Source organism: Oncorhynchus mykiss, chromosome 32 (genome assembly GCF_013265735.2).
Source record: "Oncorhynchus mykiss isolate Arlee chromosome 32, USDA_OmykA_1.1, whole genome shotgun sequence".
Lineage (NCBI taxonomy): Eukaryota > Metazoa > Chordata > Actinopteri > Salmoniformes > Salmonidae > Oncorhynchus > Oncorhynchus mykiss.
The window spans coordinates 5,658,419-5,678,688 of NC_050572.1; the positions used below are offsets into that span (position 1 = coordinate 5,658,419).

At 45.4% G+C, this 20,270-nt stretch overlaps 1 protein-coding gene across 1 annotated transcript in view; it reads left to right on the plus strand.

The window, feature by feature from the left end:
- The window catches only part of LOC110489437 (sodium-dependent neutral amino acid transporter B(0)AT3), a 32,722-nt gene extending 13,236 nt beyond the window's left edge, over positions 1-19,486 (plus strand). Inside the window, exons 10-13 of the mRNA XM_036971729.1 lie at positions 11,059-11,194; positions 11,350-11,509; positions 14,133-14,295; positions 19,077-19,486. Of these exons, the coding sequence (XP_036827624.1) occupies positions 11,059-11,194; positions 11,350-11,509; positions 14,133-14,295; positions 19,077-19,289 (672 nt within the window). The 3' untranslated portion in view covers positions 19,290-19,486. The remainder of the gene's footprint in view (positions 1-11,058; positions 11,195-11,349; positions 11,510-14,132; positions 14,296-19,076) is intronic.
- Positions 19,487-20,270: the final 784 nt, after the last annotated feature.

Here is a 20,270-nt window from a genome sequence, read left to right on the forward strand (position 1 = left end):
ATGTTGACCTAAATGACTAATGATGATAAATACAATCCACCTGTGTGTAATCAAGTCTCCGTATAAATGCAACTTTTTTTCAAATCATCATTAGTCGCATCATGCAGCCTTAGATCTAGGCGTCCTGCCAGCGGGACACCTGTCGACAACTTCCGGTGACATTGGAGGGCACGCAATTCAAATAAATAATCATGAAATGTATGGATATTAAACATTTAGGTACATACAAGTGTCTTATATCAGTTCAAATCTAAAAGTATTGTTCATCTACAATGCGCTATACAGTGAAAGCATGCCATGAGATTGTTTGAGGACAGCACCCCATATAAAAATATTTTTCAACCAGCACAGGCTTCATAAAATCACAAATAGCGATTTAAATATTCACTTACATTTTGAAAATCTTCCTCTGATTTGCAATCCAAAGGGTCCCAGCTACAACCTGCATGGTCGTTGTGTTAGATAAAATCCTTCTTTATATCCCAAAAGCTTGTTTAGTTGGCACCATTGATTTTAGTAATCCACTCGTTCAACTTGCAGAGAAAGGAATCCAAAAAGCTACAGTTAAACTTTGTTAAACTTTGTTAACACAAGTCAAAATACATATTTAATCCTCAGGTACCCTAAAATGTAATTAAATTGTAATATTTTATACAGGAAGAAGTATGTTCAATAGAAAAGCAAAATAAGCAGGTTCGCGTCCTCTTCGTCGCACACACAGACTGATTTCCAAATCTAACTCCCAGTACTAAAACTCAAAATTCTTCCTCGTTTGGGAAGAAACAAGCCTGAAACCTTGAACAAAGACTGTTGACACCTAGTGGAATCCATAGGAATTGCAATCTGGGAGCTGGATTTGGATATGATATGATATGATGTGAGCATGGGCTCTCCCCCCAAAAAACTTTTCGGGTTGGGTTTTCTTTGGATTTTCTCCTACCTTAGCAATCGTGTTATAGTCTCATACATTGTTTAAACATTTATACAAACTTGAAAGTGTGTTCTATGAAATGGTACCAATTATATGCATATCCTGGCTTCTGGTCCAAAGTAACAGGCAGTTTACTAAATGAACTAGTGTATTCCATGCTCATATGGCATAGCCAGATCAGGACCTAACATAAGGACAACTCAGAGTATGTTATTCTGTTCTTCTGAAATAGTCTACATTTCCTTCATATAATGCTTCTTTAGACCTGTCTAAAATAAATAAATGGATTTATTGTGAAGGTGTAGGCTATTTTACATGGATTTATTTTACTTTTTAAAATGTAGATGTCCCAAAGGTCTGCATCTGTGGGTTGTAGGCTGTGTGTGGAAGACAGGAGACTGGCAGTTATTGGCTTGACAATCACCGGCTGAGAAAATGTTAACACCGCCACAGCCCAAGGTGCACCTGTGTTATGATCATGCCGTTTAATCAGATTCTTGATATGCCACACCAGTCCGGTGGATGGATTATCTTGGCAAATGATAAATGCTCACTAAAAAGGGATGTAAACAAATTTGTGCCAAAAATGTGAGAGAAATTTGCTTTTTTGTGTATATGGAACATTTCTGATATCTTTTATTTCAGCTCATGAAAAATGGGACCAATACATGTTGCGTTTATATTTTTGTTCACTGTAGTATGTGTGAGTGTGTGGGTAGAGTCCAGTGTGTGGGTAGAGTCCAGCGTGTGGGTAGAGTCCAGCATGTGGGTAGAGTCCAGTGTGTTGGGTAGAGTCCAGCGTGTGGGTAGAGTCCAGCGTGTGGGTAGAGTCTAGTGAGTGGGTAGAGTCCAGTGTGTGGGTAGAGTCCAGCGTGTGGGTAGAGTCCAGCGTGTGGGTAGAGTCCAGCGTGTGGGTAGAGTCTAGTGAGTGGGTAGAGTCCAGTGTGTTGGTAGAGTCCAGCGTGTGGGTAGAGTCTAGTGAGTGGGTAGAGTCCAGTGTGTGGGTAGAGTCCAGCGTGTGGGTAGAGTCCAGCGTGTGGGTAGAGTCCAGCGTGTGGGTAGAGTCCAGCATGTGGGTAGAGTCCAGCGTGTGGGTAGAGTCCAGCGTGTTGGGTAGAGTCCAGTGTGTTGGGTAGAGTCCAGTGTGTTGGGTAGAGTCCAGCGTGTGGGTAGAGTCCAGAGTGTGGGTAGAGTCTAGTGTGTTGGGTAGAGTCCAGCGTGTGGGTAGAGTCCAGTGTGTTGGGTAGAGTCCAGTGTGTTGGGTAGAGTCCAGCATGTGGGTAGAGTCCAGAGTGTGGGTAGAGTCTAGTGAGTGTGTAGAGTCCAGTGTGTTGGGTAGAGTCCAGCGTGTGGGTAGAGTCCAGAGTGTGGGTAGAGTCTAGTGAGTGTGTAGAGTCCAGTGTATTGGGTAGAGTCCAGTGTGTTGGGTAGAGTCCAGTGTGTTGGGTAGAGTCCAGTGTGTTGGGTAGAGTCCAGCGTGTGGGTAGAGTCCAGTGTGTTGGGTAGAGTCCAGTGTGTTGGGTAGAGTCCAGCGTGTGGGTAGAGTCCAGAGTGTGGGTAGAGTCTAGTGAGTGTGTAGAGTCCAGTGTGTTGGGTAGAGTCCAGCGTATGGGTAGAGTCCAGCATGTGGGTAGAGTCCAGCGTGTGGGTAGAGTCCAGTGTGTTGGGTAGAGTCCAGTGTGTTGGGTAGAGTCCAGCGTGTGGGTAGAGTCCAGTGTGTTGGGTAGAGTCCAGTGTGTTGGGTAGAGTCCAGCGTGTGGGTAGAGTCCAGCGTGTGGGTAGAGTCCAGCATGTGGGTAGAGTCCAGCGTGTTGGGTAGAGTCCAGTGTGTTGGGTAGAGTCCAGCGTGTTGGGTAGAGTCCAGCGTGTTGGGTAGAGTCCAGTGTGTTGGGTAAAGTCCAGCGTGTTGGGTAGAGTCCAGTGAGTGTGTAGAGTCCAGCGTGTTGGGTAGAGTCCAGTGTGTTGGGTAGAGTCCAGTGTGTTGGGTAGAGTCCAGCGTGTTGGGTAGAGTCCAGTGAGTGTGTAGAGTCCAGCGTGTGGGTAGAGTCCAGCGTGTGGGTAGAGTCCAGCGTGTTGGGTAGAGTCCAGTGTGTTGGGTAGAGTCCAGCGTGTTGGGTAGAGTCCAGTGTGTTGGGTAGAGTCCAGTGTGTTGGGTAGAGTCCAGCGTGTGGGTAGAGTCCAGTGTGTTGGGTAGAGTCCAGTGTGTTGGGTAGAGTCCAGTGTGTGGGTAGAGTCCAGTGTGTGGGTAGAGTCCAGCGTGTGGGTAGAGTCCAGTGTGTTGGGTAGAGTCCAGTGTGTTGGGTAGAGTCCAGTGTGTGGGTAGAGTCCAGTGTGTGGGGTAGAGTCCAGTGTTTAGGTAGAGTCCAGTGTGCGGGTAGAGTCCAGTGTGTAGGTAGAGTCCAGCGTGTGGGTAGAGTCCAGTGTGCGGGTAGAGTCCAGTGTGTGGGTAGAGTCCAGTGTGTTGGGTAGAGTCCAGCGTGTGGGTAGAGTCCAGTGTGTGGGTAGAGTCCAGTGTGTATGTAGAGTCCGGTGTGTATGTAGAGTCCAGTGTGTGGGTAGAGTCCAGTGTGTCGGTAATTCTGTCTTCCCTTCATCCGTACTACGACGGTGGATATGCTAACTCTGGGCTTGCGACTGCTCGTGCATGGCTCAAATGTCAAACTCTTTATTGAGACAATGCTGAACCATCGATCCATGGTGCTACATTTAAATTTGTGCTGAAATCAAATTGAAAGAAAAGTTATCTTGCAAATTGAGCAGGCTGTGGAGTGAAATAGGCTTTTTAAATTATTTTGTAAACCTTTATTTAACCAGGTAGGCTAGTTGAGAACAAATTCTCATTTACAACTGCGACCTGTCCAAGATAAAGCATAGCAGTGTGAACAGACAACAACACAGAGTTACACATGGAGTAAACAATAAACAAGTCAATAACACAGTAGAAAAAAATAGTCTATATACATTGTGTGCAAAAGGCATTAGGAGGTAGGTGAATAATTACAATTTAGCAGAATAACACTGGAGTGATAAATTATCAGATGGTCCTGTGCAGGTAGAGATACTGGTGTGCAAAAGAGCAGAAAAGTAAATAAATAAAAACAGTATGGGGATGAGGTAGGTAAATTGGGTGGGCTATTTACCGATAGACTATGTACAGCTGCAGCGATCGGTTAGCTGCTCAGATAACAGATGTTTGAAGGTGGTGAGGGAGATTAAAGTCTTCAACTTCAGCGATTTTTGCAGTTCGTTCCAGTCACAGGCAGCAGAGAACTGGAAGGAAAGGCGGCCAAATTAGGTGTTGGCTTTAGGGATGATCAGTGAGATACACCTGCTGGAGCGCGTGCTACGGGTGGGTGTTGCCATCGTGACCAGTGAACTGAGATAAGGCTGAGCTTTACCTAGCATGGACTTGTAGATGACCTGGAGCCAGTGGGTCTGGCGACGAATATGTAGCGAAGGCCAGCCGACTAGAGCATACAGGTCGCAGTGGTGGGTGGTATAAGGTGCTTTAGTAACAAAACGGATGGCACAGTGATAAACTGCATTCAGTTTGCTGAGTAGAGTATTGGAAGCTATTTTGTAGATGACATCGCCGAAGTCGAGGATCGGTAGGATAGTCAGTTTTACTAGGGTAAGTTTGGCGGCGAGAGTGAAGGAGGCTTTGTTGCGAAATAGAAAGCCAACTCTAGATTTGATTTTAGATTGGAGATGTTTGAGTCTGGAAGGAGTCTGGAAGGAGGGTTTACAGTCTAGCCAGACACCTAGGTACTTATAGATGTCCACATATTCTAGGTCGGAACAATCCAGGGTGGTGATGCTAGTCAGGCGTGCGGGTGCAGGCTGCAAACGGTTGAAAAGCATGCATTTGGTTTTACTAGCGTTTAAGAGCAGTTGGAGGAAGGAGTGTTGTACGGGATTGAAGCTCGTTTGGAGGTTAGATAGCACAGTGTCCAAGGAAGGGCCAGAAGTATACAGAATGGTGTCGTCTGCATCGAGGTGGATCAGGGAATCGCCCGCAGCAAGAGCAACATCATTGGTATATACAGAGAAAAGAGTCGGCCCGAGAATTGAACCCTGTGGCACCCCCACAGAGACTGCCAGAGGACTGGACAACATGCCCTCCGATTTGACACACTGAACTCTGTCTGCAAAGTAGTTGGTGAACCAGGCGAGGCAGTCGTCAGAAAAACCAAGGCTACTGAGTTTGCCGATAAGAATATGGTGATTGACAGAATCGAAAGCCTTGGTCAGGTCGATGAAGACGGCTGCACAGTACTGTCTTTTATCGATGGCGGTTATGATATCGTTCAGTACCTTGAGCGTGGCTAAGGTGCACCCGTGACCGGCTCGGAAACCAGATTGTACAGCGGAGAAGGTACGGTGGGATTCGAGATAGTCAGTGATCTGTTTGTTGACTTGGCTTTCGAAGACCTTAGATAAGCAGGGCAGGATGGATATAGGTCTGTAACAGCTAGGGTCCAGGGTGTCTCCCCCTTTGAAGAGGGGGATGACTGCGGCAGCTTTCCAATCCTTGGGGATCTCAGACGATATGAAAGAGAGGTTGAACAGGCTGGTAATAGGGGTTGCGACAATGGCGGCGGATAGTTTCAGAAATAGAGGGTCCAGATTGTCAAGCCCAGCTGATTTGTACGGGTCCAGGTTTTGCAGCTCTTTCAGAACATCTGCTATCTGGATTTGGGTAAAGGAGAAGCTGGGGAGGCTTGGGCGAGTAGCTGCGGGGGGGGGGGGGAGCTGTTGGCCGAGGTTGGAGTAGCCAGGAGGAAGGCATGGCCATTCTTTGTTTATTTATTAAGTCATACAAAAGGGTTACATTGCATGAAGTTTAAAATACATTGTCATTACTGAATGTTTAATGTGATAAAAAAAATTTACGTTTAAAATAAAAAAACATTTGATTAATAAAATATTTAATTCAGTTGTTATCCTCAAATGAAGGGGATGACGCAATACTTGCAAGAGGGAGAGGATCTGATTTCATTGGTCGTCAACTCACGGCTCAGTCGTTTCATTCAAGGTCAGTAGAGTTAGCTGTGACTTAGCCTGACCCAGTTAGTTAGTTCATTGCCATAGACATTTACCTGGCTTAAAGGTGAGCCACTTTCGTATGATCGGTTATTCTGAGTTGACCACAGAGTTGACCAAAATGACCTCGCAAAATCCTCAAACCTGCCTTGTAGGATATCCTTCTGGTGTGGGCTATGTTGATGTGATTCCTGTCTGATTGACCAGGGGTGTGGGCTGTTGTTGATGTGATTCCTGTTTGTTTGACCAGGGGCCTGTTGCACAAAACTAGGATAAGGGATTAAGCCAGGATATCTTGGTGATCCTGGCTCAATTGATCCGTAATCCGGTTGCACTAAAGATGGATAGGGGGCAGGAGGATATGTTATGGTATAAATTACCATGGAGATTTATTCTGTGGAGCTAGCCTGCTCCAGACCAGGCTAAATTCCAGGATCTATTTAATCTCATCCCTAATGTCAGTCAGCAGTCACCACAAATGGAAACCAATAGTTATTTCACTGCTCACTATACATTGTTATCACATATAACTAGACCCACTGTTATTTAAACGTTTGTGATCATTAATTTCAATGATTTTGGATAAAAAATGATTTTTAGATGATGTTGCTATCATTAGATAATTTACAGTTTCCCATAGACTATAAGGCTATATATAAAATGCTAGAATATTAGGGCCACAGAGGGGAAAAAAACACAAGTCATAATATTGTAACCAGTTGTTTTAAAGGAGGACAGTTGTTAAAATGACAGATGTGGGGCATTTCGTGAAATTGTACTTCAGTATGGTTTCATAAACAAAGACATGCTGATGTGCCAGAATATTAAGTATCACATTGTCATAAGTATCAAAACTGTAAAAACAATATGTAGCTTTTCTGCAGAAAGAACCAGCCTCATAAATTTATGACTTTATCCTTTTTCTTCAGTGTGGCCCTAGTACTCTGTCATATAAACAAATACACATTCCATATGAATATAAAAACACAATGTGTAACATTATGTTCCTTTATTGAATAAGGACAAAACAAAGCAGGTAAACCATCAGCTCCTTTCAAAACTGAAGTCACAGTGACTCTACAAGATGGAAAGCACAGAATCTAAGCATATTATACAAAATGATACATATACAGACCTTTGAATGTGTATAACACACCCTGCATGTCTGCACACTAAAATAAATGCAGGACAAATCCATACACATCAACTGAACAGACAAATGAATGGATGCAGTAGCCTCCCTGCAGCCTTGTATTACACACAGTATACCGCACAAACATCATAAGAGGCCAAATTCGTCAAAAAACGAACCCAAAAAAACCCAAATTCCTCTGCCACCGCAGGACATATTTAACCAAAATTGAAAGCACACATACTAACTAAAATAATTCAACACATATTGGTCCCTCAGCAGCCGACCACTGTCGTCATCAGGGAAGATTGCCGGATTGTCCCAGTCCATGGCTGGTGGCACTCTGGGGGCCCTCTCCTTCCTCAGGCAGGCCACATTGTGGAGGACAGCACAAGCCACAGTAATATCACATGCCCTAACAGGGCTGACCCTTAATTTGTGAAGGCAGTGAAAGCGTGCCTTCAGGAGGCCAAAGGTCATTTCAACTCTGGCCCTGGTCCTGGCATGGGCATGGTTGTAGGCCTGCTGTGCTTCCTGGGGGTCTGTGAAAGGTGTCAGGAGAAAAGGCTGGCAGCCATACCCCCTGTCTCCCAGCAACACACCAGAGAATTCACCTGTCAACACAAAATCTCATCATTACTACCTCATAAACACAGTGATATTCTTGACACAGCCATGATGGTTATAAATAGGGGTTGTGTGGCTTACCTTGTGATAGGCACTGATAGATTTCAGAGGCCCGAAAGATTCTGGAGTCATGGACTGAGCCAGGCCATTTTGCCACAACATTGCTGATCACACAGTCAGCATTGCAGACCATCTGAAATCATAAGATGAGGAATATTACACCAATCAATGCACATCACTGGCAATGCAGAGTGTTCGTCAATGGACAATATCAAAAAGTTATGTTCACCTGAACATTAATGCTGTGAAAGGATTTCCTATTCACAAAATCGGCCTCATGGGCACCTGAGGGGGCTTTTATCCTTATGTGTGTGCAGTCCACTGCACCAATGACATTGGGGAAACCTGTCACACAAAGTAATGAGTATCCTACTATGTGTTAACAGTTGTCCTGTAATTTGTAGATCCTCTTACCTGCAATCCTATAGAACTCCTCTTTGATGTCACAGAGTCTTCTGTGGCCAGGGAAGGAGATGAAGACATCTGCTAATGCTTTGATAGCCAGACACACACTCCTTATTGTGCGGCAAATTGTGGCCTTGTTCAGCTGTTCTGCATCCCCCACTGAGTACAGGAAGGCTCCACTAGCAAAAAAGCGCAAGGCCACACAAACCATTTGCTCCACACTCAGTGCATGGCTCCGTGCAGTGCGGTGCTTAATCCTGGGACCCAGTAGTCTGCATAGATACCTGATGCCATCTGCAGAAAACCTGTATCTTTCATATAGATGGTCATCAGGGAAGGCCAGTGGGTCCAACCGGTCCCTGAAGACCCTTTCTCACCTGAAGGCTCTCCTCAGCACAAGTGCTTCTTCATCCACCACATCTCGCACGAATGGGCATGCCATTGTCAGAGCAGAAAGGAACACACAATTTTGGGCCTTCATATAGGCTAGTGGCCACACCTGGTGCTGGGGGGGGTGGGCAAAAGAGGGCGATGCCTTATAACGATGACTTGGTTGTACTGATTGCTGGGAAAATAAAAAAAACCTTAGAAAGATGCCACCGTCCTGTGTGCTCACAATAAGAGCTCATATGTCATGGCTCACTTGACTTTACGAGAATATACCTAATTTTTATTTTGAGCTGTGTCATCTTCTTGGAGCTGGGGGAGGAAAGAAAAATAATGATTAATACATTTGTGTTACAGTTAGCATACAGTGTACATTGAAGGCATATCTCACCTCCCTCTCAAGTTTTTTTATTTCAAGGTCCAGTTTCCTAATTGTCCTCTTTTTTATTTCGAACTCCAGTGCAAGATTTTCCATCTTTTTCTTCTTGTACTGAATGTCTATGTCTGCCAGTTCTATTTGGCACCGGAGGTGGTTGCCATACAACTTTCTGATAGCTTGTGAGCTCTGTGAACACAATACAATTAGCGCAGCTGGAATTTGGCAGGATGTGGTGTCCTTTTATTAATACGCACTATGTTGCCAGGCTGGTTTTCCCACTGTATAGCATCTGGGTCCTGTAAAATAAATTAGATTTTTTGATTTTGATGAGGACTCCTCACCATTGTAGAGTAAATAGTACTTTCACAGTCTTAACATGATACCTCATGCCTTCTGGAATCCAGAGAGATGGTCTCCTCCTCATCATCGTCTCCATCATGTGCTGTTGCTGCTGCACTGGGGCCTTCACCCTATCACATTTAATCGGATTCATATTGAAGCTAGTAGACAAGACATGCCAGGCCTACAGTATGCCTTTGATGGAGTACTCACTGGATCAGCATCGTCTGGTGCTTGTGCTGGTGGCTCTAACAGGAACACAGTGCTGCCAGACACTGCAAGGCAATAGGTAAACCAAAGTCAGACAGTCCAAATTGATTCAATATGAATGTGGTTGTATCCCATGTAGAGATGGAAGGACATACCTTGAATGAAGCGGGTGGCATCTTGGGAGGAACCTATGCTCGTCTCTTTCCCCCCAGGGATCCCCTCTAAGACGGGCCTGCCTTTATTTAGCTCCAAGGCCATGTCCTCTGCTGGGGTAAGGTCAGCCTTTGGTGACCCACCACCCGTGCCTTGTCTGTGGGTATTCTTTTTCACTGCTAAAACAGTACAGACAATGTGTGAGCAGGCACCTTCTGGGTACAATATATGCTTGTGCTTTGTTAAATATTAGTCAGGGACCATACCATTCTGCAGAATGTTCTTGTATTTGATTTTGACCTGCTGCCATGTCCGTTTTGGCCCGTTCATGTTTAATCTACACACACACACACACACACTTAATGGAGTCACACTGCAAAAAATTACTTGGTATTTTTGTCTTGTTTTCAGTAAAAATATCAAATTTTATCATAGCTTTATACAGTGTGATGGAGTTACTTTACACAATTTCACTCATATCTGCAGTGCATTTCAATAAAAAAAATTTACCGTTTCATAATTACAGTACAACTGCATTTTTGGAGATGTGAATTAAATATTTGAATTGTAATTGTGATGTTTCAGCGGAGCGGTGAGTGTGTAATTGTGCACTACTTACGCATTCAGGCGGTCTGCAATACTTTGCCACGCTTTTTCTCTTTGCTTTATCACTGTGGCGGTGTTGCCTTTCTTCTTAATTATATCTTTTACCTCCTCGTATGCCTCCATGAGGATTTGTGCTTCCGACGGGGAAAAGTACGCGGCTCTAGTTGCCATGGTAAATCAGTTAATCTGTGATCTGTGGCGGGGTCTATTTGAGTGAGCAGTGAGCGCGCACCTATCCAGGATTGGTTTCACCTGGCTTAATGAATCCGTGTCTGCTCATCCTGGCTTGGTCTTTGTGCAACCAATTAAGCCTGGACGCACATGTTTTGGCTTCATTGAGCTCAGCTGAGTCATTTATCCCGGATGTCTTAATTCTACTTTTGTGCAACAGGCCCCAGGTGTGTGTGCTGTGTTGTTGATGTGATTCCTGTTTGTTTGACCAGGTGTGTGGGCTGTTGTTGATGTGATTCCTGTTTGTTTGACCAGGTGTGTGTGCTGTGTTGTTGATGTGAATCCTGTCTGATTGACCAGGTGTGTGGGCTGTTGTTGATGTGATTCCTGTTTGTTTGACCAGGTGTGTGGGCTGTTGTTGATGTGATTCCTGTTTGTTTGACCAGGTGTGTGGGCTGTTGTTGATGTGAATCCTGTCTGATTGACCAGGTGTGGACTGTGTTGTTGTGAATCCTGTCTGATTGACCAGGTGTGTGGGCTGTTGTTGATGTGATTCCTGTCTGATTGACCAGGGGTGTGGGCTGTTGTTGATGTGATTCCTGTTTGTTTGACCAGGTGTGGGCTGTGCTCTTCTTCATCATGCTCTTCAGCCTGGGTCTGTCCTCCATGTTTGGTAATCTGGAGGGCATCCTCACGCCCCTTCATGACCTCAAACTGGTGCCCAAGTGGATGCCCAATGAGCTCTTCACAGGTAAAAGCCAAAAAGGAAATTATCAGATTTTCGTATTTTTCAACATTGCCAATGTGTGACGAAAAACTGTTCTTTTCGGGAACGATCTTAACGCTGTCTTCTTGTTTTCTCTGTCTTGCTCTCCCTCCATCACTCCCCACTTTCTTTCCCTCCAGCAATAATCTGCCTGCTATCGTTCCTGATGGCTCTGATATTCTGTCTGGGTTCAGGGAACTACTGGTTGGAGATCTTTAACAGTCACGTGGGCTCCGTTCCTCTCCTCATCATCGCCTTCTTTGAGATCATCGCTGTGGCACACATCTACGGAATAGGACGGTAAAGAGCCTCATAATACTATAGTTGTCCTGGTGTGAACTGTAATGAGCGTCTTCCCACTGGGCACACACACTGGTTGAATCACTTTGAACCAATATGGTATAGACGTTGAATTGACATCTGTGCCTCAGTGTATTTTCTTTAGAATGGGGCAGATTGCTAGGATCCTCTCAGAGGAACATGTCTGTCTCCCCATATGTCTATTGTTGGTCTGTTGCAACCCTTGTTCACCTAATCTTTGGGTTTAGCATTTTCCACAACTCATGCAAATTTACGATTCCCGACACAATACACTTGTGACCGATTAGGTTTTAATCCTGGATCGTCTACATGTTATAGAACCTGCGTAGGGTTGCAAAATTCCAGTAACTTTACCCAAATTTCAAGATTAAAAAAAAATACAAATCCTGTTTGGAGGATTCTGGATTTCTTGCTTACTGAATCAGGGAATCTTACAAACGAGGTTTCTGGACACCCTGGGATTTCCGGGAAAGTTACTGGAATTTTCAGTTCTGAGGCATTAGTTCTGCTTTCATCTGTTCCTCTTCCATCTCTTTCTCCTTTCTTCTGTCTGAGCCCAGGCTAAGATGGGGTTGTAGTGGCTTGAAGGGGGGGGGGGGGGTCTCAGACGGGTTTGTAGTTGCTTGAGGGGGGGGGGGGGCTCAGACGGGGTTGTAGTGGCTTGAAGGGGGGGGGGGGACTCAGACGGGGTTGTAGTAGCTTGAAGGGGGGGGGGGGGCTCAGACGGGGTTGTAGTAGCTTGAAGGGGGGGGGGGCTCAGACGGGGTTGCAGTAGCTTGAAGGGGGGGGGGGGGGCTCAGACGGGTTTGTAGTTGCTTGAGGGGGGGGGGGCTCAGACGGGGTTGTAGTGGCTTGAAGAGGGGGGGGGGCTCAGACGGGGTTGTAGTAGCTTGAAGGGGGGGGGCTCAGACGGGGTTGTAGTGGCTTGAAGGGGGGGGGGGCTCAGCCGGGGTTGTAGTGGCTTGAAGGGGGGGGGGGGGGGGGCTCAGACGGGTTTGTAGTTGCTTGAGGGGGGGGGGCTCAGACGGGGTTGTAGTGGCTTGAAGGGGGGGGGGGGCTCAGACGGGGTTGTAGTAGCTTGAAGGGGGGGGGGCTCAGACGGGGTTGTAGTGGCTTGAGGGGGGGGGGGCTCAGACGGGGTTGTAGTGGCTTGAGGGGGGAGGGGGGCTCAGACGGGGTTGTAGTGGCTTGAGGGGGGGGGGCTCAGACGGGGTTGTAGTAGCTTGAAGGGGGGGGGGCTCAGACGGGGTTGTAGTGGCTTGGGGGGGCTCAGACGGGGTTGTAGTGGCTTGGGGGGGGCTCAGTCAGGGTTGTAGTGGCTTGGGGGGAGGCTCAGACGGGGTTGTAGTGGCTTGGGGGGGGGGGGGGTCCTCAGACGGGGTTGTAGTGGCTTGGGATGGAGGCTCAGACGGGGTTTAGTGGCTTGGGGTGGGGGCTCAGTCGGGGTTGTAGTGGCTTGAAGGGGGGGGGCTCAGACGGGGTTGTAGTGGCTTGGGGGGGAGGCACAGTCGGGTTGTAGTGGCTTGGGGGGAGGCTCAGACGGGGTTGTAGTGACTTGGGGGGGGGGGGGGGGGGGTCTCAGACGGGGTTTGTAGTGGCTTGGGGGGGGGGGGGGGTCTGAGATGGGGCTGTAGTGGAGCAGGTTGAGAGCTTCAAGTTCCTCGGTGTCCACATCACCAACAGACTTTCATGGTCCAAACACACCAAGACAGTTGTGAAGAGGGCAAGAAAGCCTATTCCCCCTCAGGAGACTGAAAAGATTTGGCATGGGTCCTCAAAAAGTTCTACAGCTGCACCATCGAGTGGTTGCATCACTGCCTGGTATGGCAACAGCTCGACCCCTGACCTCCAGGCATTACAGAGGGTAGTGCAAACGGCCCAGTACATCACTGGGGTCAAGCTTCCGGCCATCCAGGACCTCTATACCAGGCAGTGTCAGAGGAAGGCCCTATAGAGGGTGGTATGTACGGCCCAGTCCATCATTGGGGCCAAGCTTCCTGCCATCCAGGACCTCTATACCAGGCGGTGTCAGAGGAAGGCCCTATAGAGGGTTGTATGTACGGCCCAGTCCATCATTGGGGCCAAGCTTCCTACCATCCAGAACCTCTATACCAGGCGGTGTCAGAGGAAGGCCCTAAAAATGGTCAAAGACTCCAACCAACCTAATCATAGACTGATCTCTCTGCTACCGCACGGTACCGGATCCCCATGTCCAGGTCCAAAAGGCTTAACAGCTTCTACCACCAAGCCATAAGACTCCTGAACAGCTAATCAAATGGCTACCCAGACTATTTACATCGTTACCCCCCCCACCCCCTCTTTTACGCTGCTGCTACTCTGTTTATTATCTATGCATAGTCACTTTAATTCAAACTACATTTACATATTACCTCAACTAACCGGTGCCCCCAGCACATTGACTCTGTACCGGTTCTCCGCCTTGCTTGTTTTTTTCCTGCTGTTCTTTATTTATACTTTTCTTAATATTGTTAGTTAATAGGCTTGTAAGTAAGCATTTCACTCTAAGGTCTACACCCGTTGTATTGGGTGCATGTGACAAATATCATTTGATTTGATTTAAAGCCTCTTCCTGTCTCCGTAGGTTCAGTGATGACTTGGAGTTCATGACAGGACATAGACCCAACATCTTCTGGAAGGTTTGCTGGTTGGTCATCAGCCCCCTGATGCTGTTCGTGGTGTTGGTGGCGTACGTTGTCGCCCAGGCCCAGACACATCACACCTACGCAGCATGGAATCCTGACTACGTAAGAGCCACCACTGTTAACGCAGCCTTTTCAAACCTCTCCTCTGGGACCCCCCCCCCCCCCCCACAGAGTTGCACCTCCCATTTTGCCCTCAGAACAGCCTAAATTCAGATCGGCTTTCACATTCTGGATTGAAGCAACAATCAATGTAATTTGCTGCATCATTTCCAATCCCCTTATACAGACATACGTAACTCTCCCCCCTAGATTCAGTCTGATGTAGAAACATTTGAAATGGTGTTTTTATTTTTTTTACATTAGATAAAAGTAGAGACTCGTAGCTACAAAATGCTATTTCATACACTACATTTGAGGAACATTGGGAAAGTAATTCTGACACACACACACACACACAGTACCAGTCAAAAGTTTGGACACGTTTTTTTCTTTATTTTTTACTATTTTCTACATTGTAGAATAACAGTGAAGACATCAAAACTATGAAATAACACATATGGAATCATGTAGTAACCAAAAAAGTGTAAAAAAATAAAATAAAATCAAAATATGGAGATTCTATATTCTAAAGAGTAGCCACCCTTTGCCTTGATGATCGCTTTGGACACTTGGCATTTTCTACAACGTAAAATTAAAAAAATAAAAGCCCTGGAAAAAGTAGGTGTGTCCAAACTTGACAAAACACAAAGTAAAAAAAAAAAAAAAAATACAATTATTTTCTACATTGTAGAATAATGACCCTCTGTGGCTTAAATCTCTGGTGTAATGTTTTTGAATGATTATATTTATATAGACGGGAGTAATTATGTAATTTTGACAAGTTGAATTGAAATTCACTTTTAGGGAAAGCTTAGTCTATTGGAAGCGCGTCGCCTACGGTTGACAAGTTGAAGCAGATCTGGTAGATGAAATGCATTGAATGGCTGGCAGTCCTCGAGGAGAGGAGTAAAACATCTAAAAAGACAAATCAAATCAAATCAAAGTTTATTTGTCACGTGCGCCGAATACAACAGGTGTGAGTGAACCTTACAGTGAAATGCTGACTGACAGGCTCTAACCAATGGTGCCAAAAAAAAAGGTATGTGTGTGTGTGTGTGTGTGTAGGTAAGTAAAGAAATAAAACAACAGTAAGAAGACATTTGAAAAAAAGATATACAGACACCTGTTAGTCAGGCTTATTGAGGTAGTATGTACATATCGTTAAAGTGACTATGCATATATGATGAACAGAGAGTAGCAGTAGAGAGGCTATATACAGACACCTGTTAGTCAGGCTTATTGAGGTAGTATGTACATGTAGGTATGGTTAAAGTGACTATGCATATATGATGAAGAGAGAGTAGCAGTAGAGAGGCTATACACAGACACCTGTTAGTCAGGCTTATTGAGGTAGTATGTACATGTAGGTATGGTTAAAGTGACTATGCATATATGATGAACAGAGAATAGCAGTAGCATAAAAGAGGGGTTAGCGGGTGGTGGGACACAATGCAGATAGCCCGGTTAGCCAATATGCGGGAGCACTGATTGGTCGGGCCAATTAATGTAATATGTACATGAATGTATAGTTAAAGTGACTATGCATATAAGATAAACAGAGAGTAGCAGCAGCGTAAAAGAGGGGTTGGGGGGGGGCACACAGATAGAATGTTCCTGAAAAATATTGAACTGTATGTAGTGATACTTCAATATTTTTCAGCAACATTCTGTATGTAGTGTGAAGCATTTCTCTGCCCAGATCAGCTAGGCTGTAGGTGTCATTTAAGAGGTTCAATAGTATCATTTTTTTCTCCACCAGGTAGGCCAGTTGAGAACAAATTCTCATTTACAACTGTGACCTGGACAAGATAAAGCAAAGTAGTGCGACAAAAACACCAACACAGAGTTACACATGGAGTAAACAAAAGCACAGTCAATAACACAATAGAAAAGTCTGTATACAGTGTGAACAAATGGAGTAAGATTAGGAAGGTAAGGCAATAAATAGGCCAAAGTGGCAAAATAATTACAATTTAGCAATTTAACACTGGAGTGATAGATGTGCAGATGATGATGTGCAAGTAGAGATACTGGGGTGCAAAAGAGCAAAAATAAATAACTATGGGGATGAGGTAGTTGGGTGGGCTATTTACAGATGGGCTGTGTACAGGTGCAATGATCGGTAAACTGCTCTGACAGCTGGTGCTTAAAGTTAGAGAGGGAGATAAAAGACTCCAGCTTCAGTGATTTTTGCTATTTGTTCCCGTCATTGGGAGCAGAGAACTGGAAGGAAAGGCGGCCAAAGAAGGAGTTGGCATTGGGGATGACCAGTGAAATATACAGTGCCTTGCGAAAGTATTCGGCCCCCTTGAACTTTGCGACCTTTTGCCACATTTCAGGCTTCAAACATGAAGATATAAAACTGTATTTTTTTGTGAAGAATCAACAACAAGTGGGACACAGTCATGAAGTGGAACGACATTTATTGGATATTTCAAACTTTTTTAACAAATAAAAAACTGAAAAATTGGGCGTGCAAAATTATTCAGCCCCTTTACTTTCAGTGCAGCAAACTCTCTCCAGAAGTTCAGTGAGGATCTCTGAATGATCCAATGTTGACCTAAATGATGATAAATACAATCCACCTGTGTGTAATCAAGTCTCCGTATAAATGCACCTGCACTGTGATAGTCTCAGAGGTCCGTTAAAAGCGCAGAGAGCATCATGAAGAACAAGGAACACACCAGGCAGGTCCGAGAGACTGTTGTGAAGAAGTTTAAAGCCGGATTTGGATACAAAAAGATTTCCCAAGCTTTAAACATCCCAAGGAGCACTGTGCAAGCGATAATATTGAAATGGAAGGAGTAACAGACCACTGCAAATCTACCAAGACCTGGCCGTCCCTCTAAACTTTCAGCTCATACAAGGAGAAGACTGATCAGAGATGCAGCTAAGAGGCCCATGATCACTCTGGATGAACTGCAGAGATCTACAGCTGAGGTGGGAGACTCTGTCCATAGGACAACAATCAGTCGTATATTGCACAAATCTGGCCTTTATGGAAGAGTGGCAAGAAGAAAGCCATTTCTTAAAGATATCCATAAAAAAGTGTCGTTTAAAGTTTGCCACAAGCCACCTGGGAGACACACCAAACATGTGGAAGAAGGTGCTCTGGTCAGATGAAACCAAAATGTAACTTTTTGGCAACAATGCAAAACGTTATGTTTGGCGTAAAAGCAACACAGCTCATCACCCTGAACACACCATCCCCACTGTCAAACATGGTGGTGGCAGCATCATGGTTTGGGCCTGCTTTTCTTCAGCAGGGACAGGGAAGATGGTTAAAATTGATGGGAAGATGGATGGAGCCAAATACAGGACCATTCTGGAAGAAAACCTGATGGAGTCTGCAAAAGACCTGAGACTGGGACGGAGATTTGTCTTCCAACAAGACAATTATCCAAAACATAAAGCAAAATCTACAATGGAATGGTTCAAAAATAAACATATCCAGGTGTTAGAATGGCCAAATCAAAGTCCAGACTTGAATCCAATCGAGAATCTGTGGAAAGAACTGAAAACTGCTGTTCACAAATGCTCTCCATCCAACCTCACTGAGCTCGAGCTGTTTTGCAAGGAGGAACGGGAAAAAAATTCAGTCTCTCGATGTGCAAAACTGATAGAGACATACCCCAAGCGACTTACAGCTGTAATCGCAGCAAAAGGTGGCGCTACAAAGTATTAACTTAAGGGGGCTGAATAATTTTGCACGCCCAATTTTTCAGTTTTTGATTTGTTAAAAAAGTTTGAAATATCCAATAAATGTCGTTCCACTTCATGATTGTGTCCCACTTGTTGTTGATTCTTCACAAAAAAATACAGTTTTATATCTTTATGTTTGAAGCCTGAAATGTGGCAAAAGGTCGCAAAGTTCAAGGGGGCCGAATACTTTCGCAAGGCACTGTATCTGCTGGAACGCATGCTATGGGTGGGTGTTGCTATGGTGACAAGTGAGCTGAGATAAGGCGGGGCTTTACCTAGCAAAACCTTATAGATGACCTGGAGCCAGTGGGTTTGGCGACGAGTATGAAGCGAGGGCCAGCCAATGAGAGTGTACAGGTCGCAGTGGTAGGTGGTATATGGGGCTTTGGTGACAAAACGGATGGCACTGTAATAGATTACATCCAGTTTGTTGAGAAGAGTGTTGGAGGCTATTTTGTAAAAGACATCGCCGAAGTCAAGGATCGGTAGGATGGTCAGTTTTACGAGGGCATGTTTGGCAGCATGAGTGAAGGATGTTTTGTTGCGAAATCCGATTCTGGATTTAATTTTGGATTGGAGATGTTTGATGTGAGTCTGGAAGGAGAGTTTACAGTCTAACCAGACACCTAGGTATTTGTAGTTGTCCACAAGTCAGAACCGTCCAGAGTAGTGATGCTGGTCGGGCGGGCGGATGAGGGCAGTGATCGGTTGAAGAGCATGCATTTAGTTTTACTAGAGTTTAAGAGCAGTTGGAGGCCACTGAAGGAGTGTTGTATGCTATTGAAGCTCGTCGGGAGGTTAGTTAACAGTGTCCAAAGAAGGGCCGGAAGTATACAGAATGGTGTCGTCTGCGTAGAGGTGGATCAGAGACTCACCAGCAACGAGAGCGACATCCTTAATATATACAATAGTAGTGCGTGATAAGCGGGACTAGGGTTTCAGTTGAGACAGCCACAGTCAGATGACTACATAGTACTCACCTAATAAGCAGTGCACTACAGTCTACAGGGAATAGGTGTCATTTGCGATTTGCCCTGTGAGAAGACAATAACATTTTCTTTATTCTAATTCTGTCTGTGCAGGTGAACTTCCCCGACACAGAGGTTCTGCCGTATCCAGACTGGGTGTTTGCCATCTGTGTCCTGCTGTCTTCAGTACCAGTTATCTCCATCCCTCTGGTGGCCATCTACAGACTCGTCTGCTGCATGTCAGGAAGACACTCTGAAGACCGTCTCCACAACGATCCGAATCCTTATGCCAACGAAGGCTACGTTGTAGAGAGAGCTAGACCCTAAAAGACACTGTACTTCCTGTTTGAGCTTTTAGTGTAAACAGGAATCAGGAGGATATAATTATGGTCATATTTGTTAAAGGGAGAGAGAGAGAGAGCCTTATAAATGTGTTTGTGGTTGGAGTAAAAGGTGACCAAGAATGTTGTCGCTTCTCGGTGCACAGGTGACATGCTGGTAAAAATGTGATGAAACGAATTAGTTTGCCTGCATTAAAAATCTTCGACTATGAGAAGCGCCACCTTGGGATGTGCATTTTCTTGTTTGCTTATGGCCATATACAGCTCGTTGAGTGCGGTGTTCGTGCCAGCATCGGTTTGTGTTGTTAAATCGACAAGAACTCTTGAGAAACATACAATGAGCTCCAGAAGTATTGGGACAGTGATTGTTTTACTCCGTATGTACAAAAAGTGCTGTAAAAAAATACCCTCAAATTAAAAATCTGACAGTCTGCACTTTAACCTCGGTCGTTGTATTTCAAATCCCAAAGTGCTGGAGTACAGAGCCAAAAACATGTCCCTGTCCCAATAGCTTAGCAGCTCACTGTAGAATATTACAGTCGTTCAGCTCCCGATAGAACTCATCCATTGTGTTCTCCAGCGGAACAGGGAGGGCAAAATGGCGGGTCTATTTGTTGGCCGATGGAATCTCATTAAGAGGCCGCAAGCCGCTTCCTCTTTCCGGTCCCGGTGAATAGGGAGTAAGCAGAACGTCCAGAGTTGTCGACTTGAAGTAGAAATCTTCAACGGACCAGCTGCCCCCTTGTTCTGGACTAGTAGGGGCACCAGCTGTCCACTTGTTCTGGACTAGTAGGGGAACCAGCTGTCCACTTGTTCTGGACTAGTAGGGGAACCAGCTGTCCCCTTGTTCTGGACTACTAGGGGAAGCAGCTGTCCCCTTGTTCTGGACTAGTAGGGGAACCAGCTGTCCCCTTGTTCTGGACTAGTAGGGGAACCAGCTGTCCACTTGTTCTGGACTAGTAGGGGA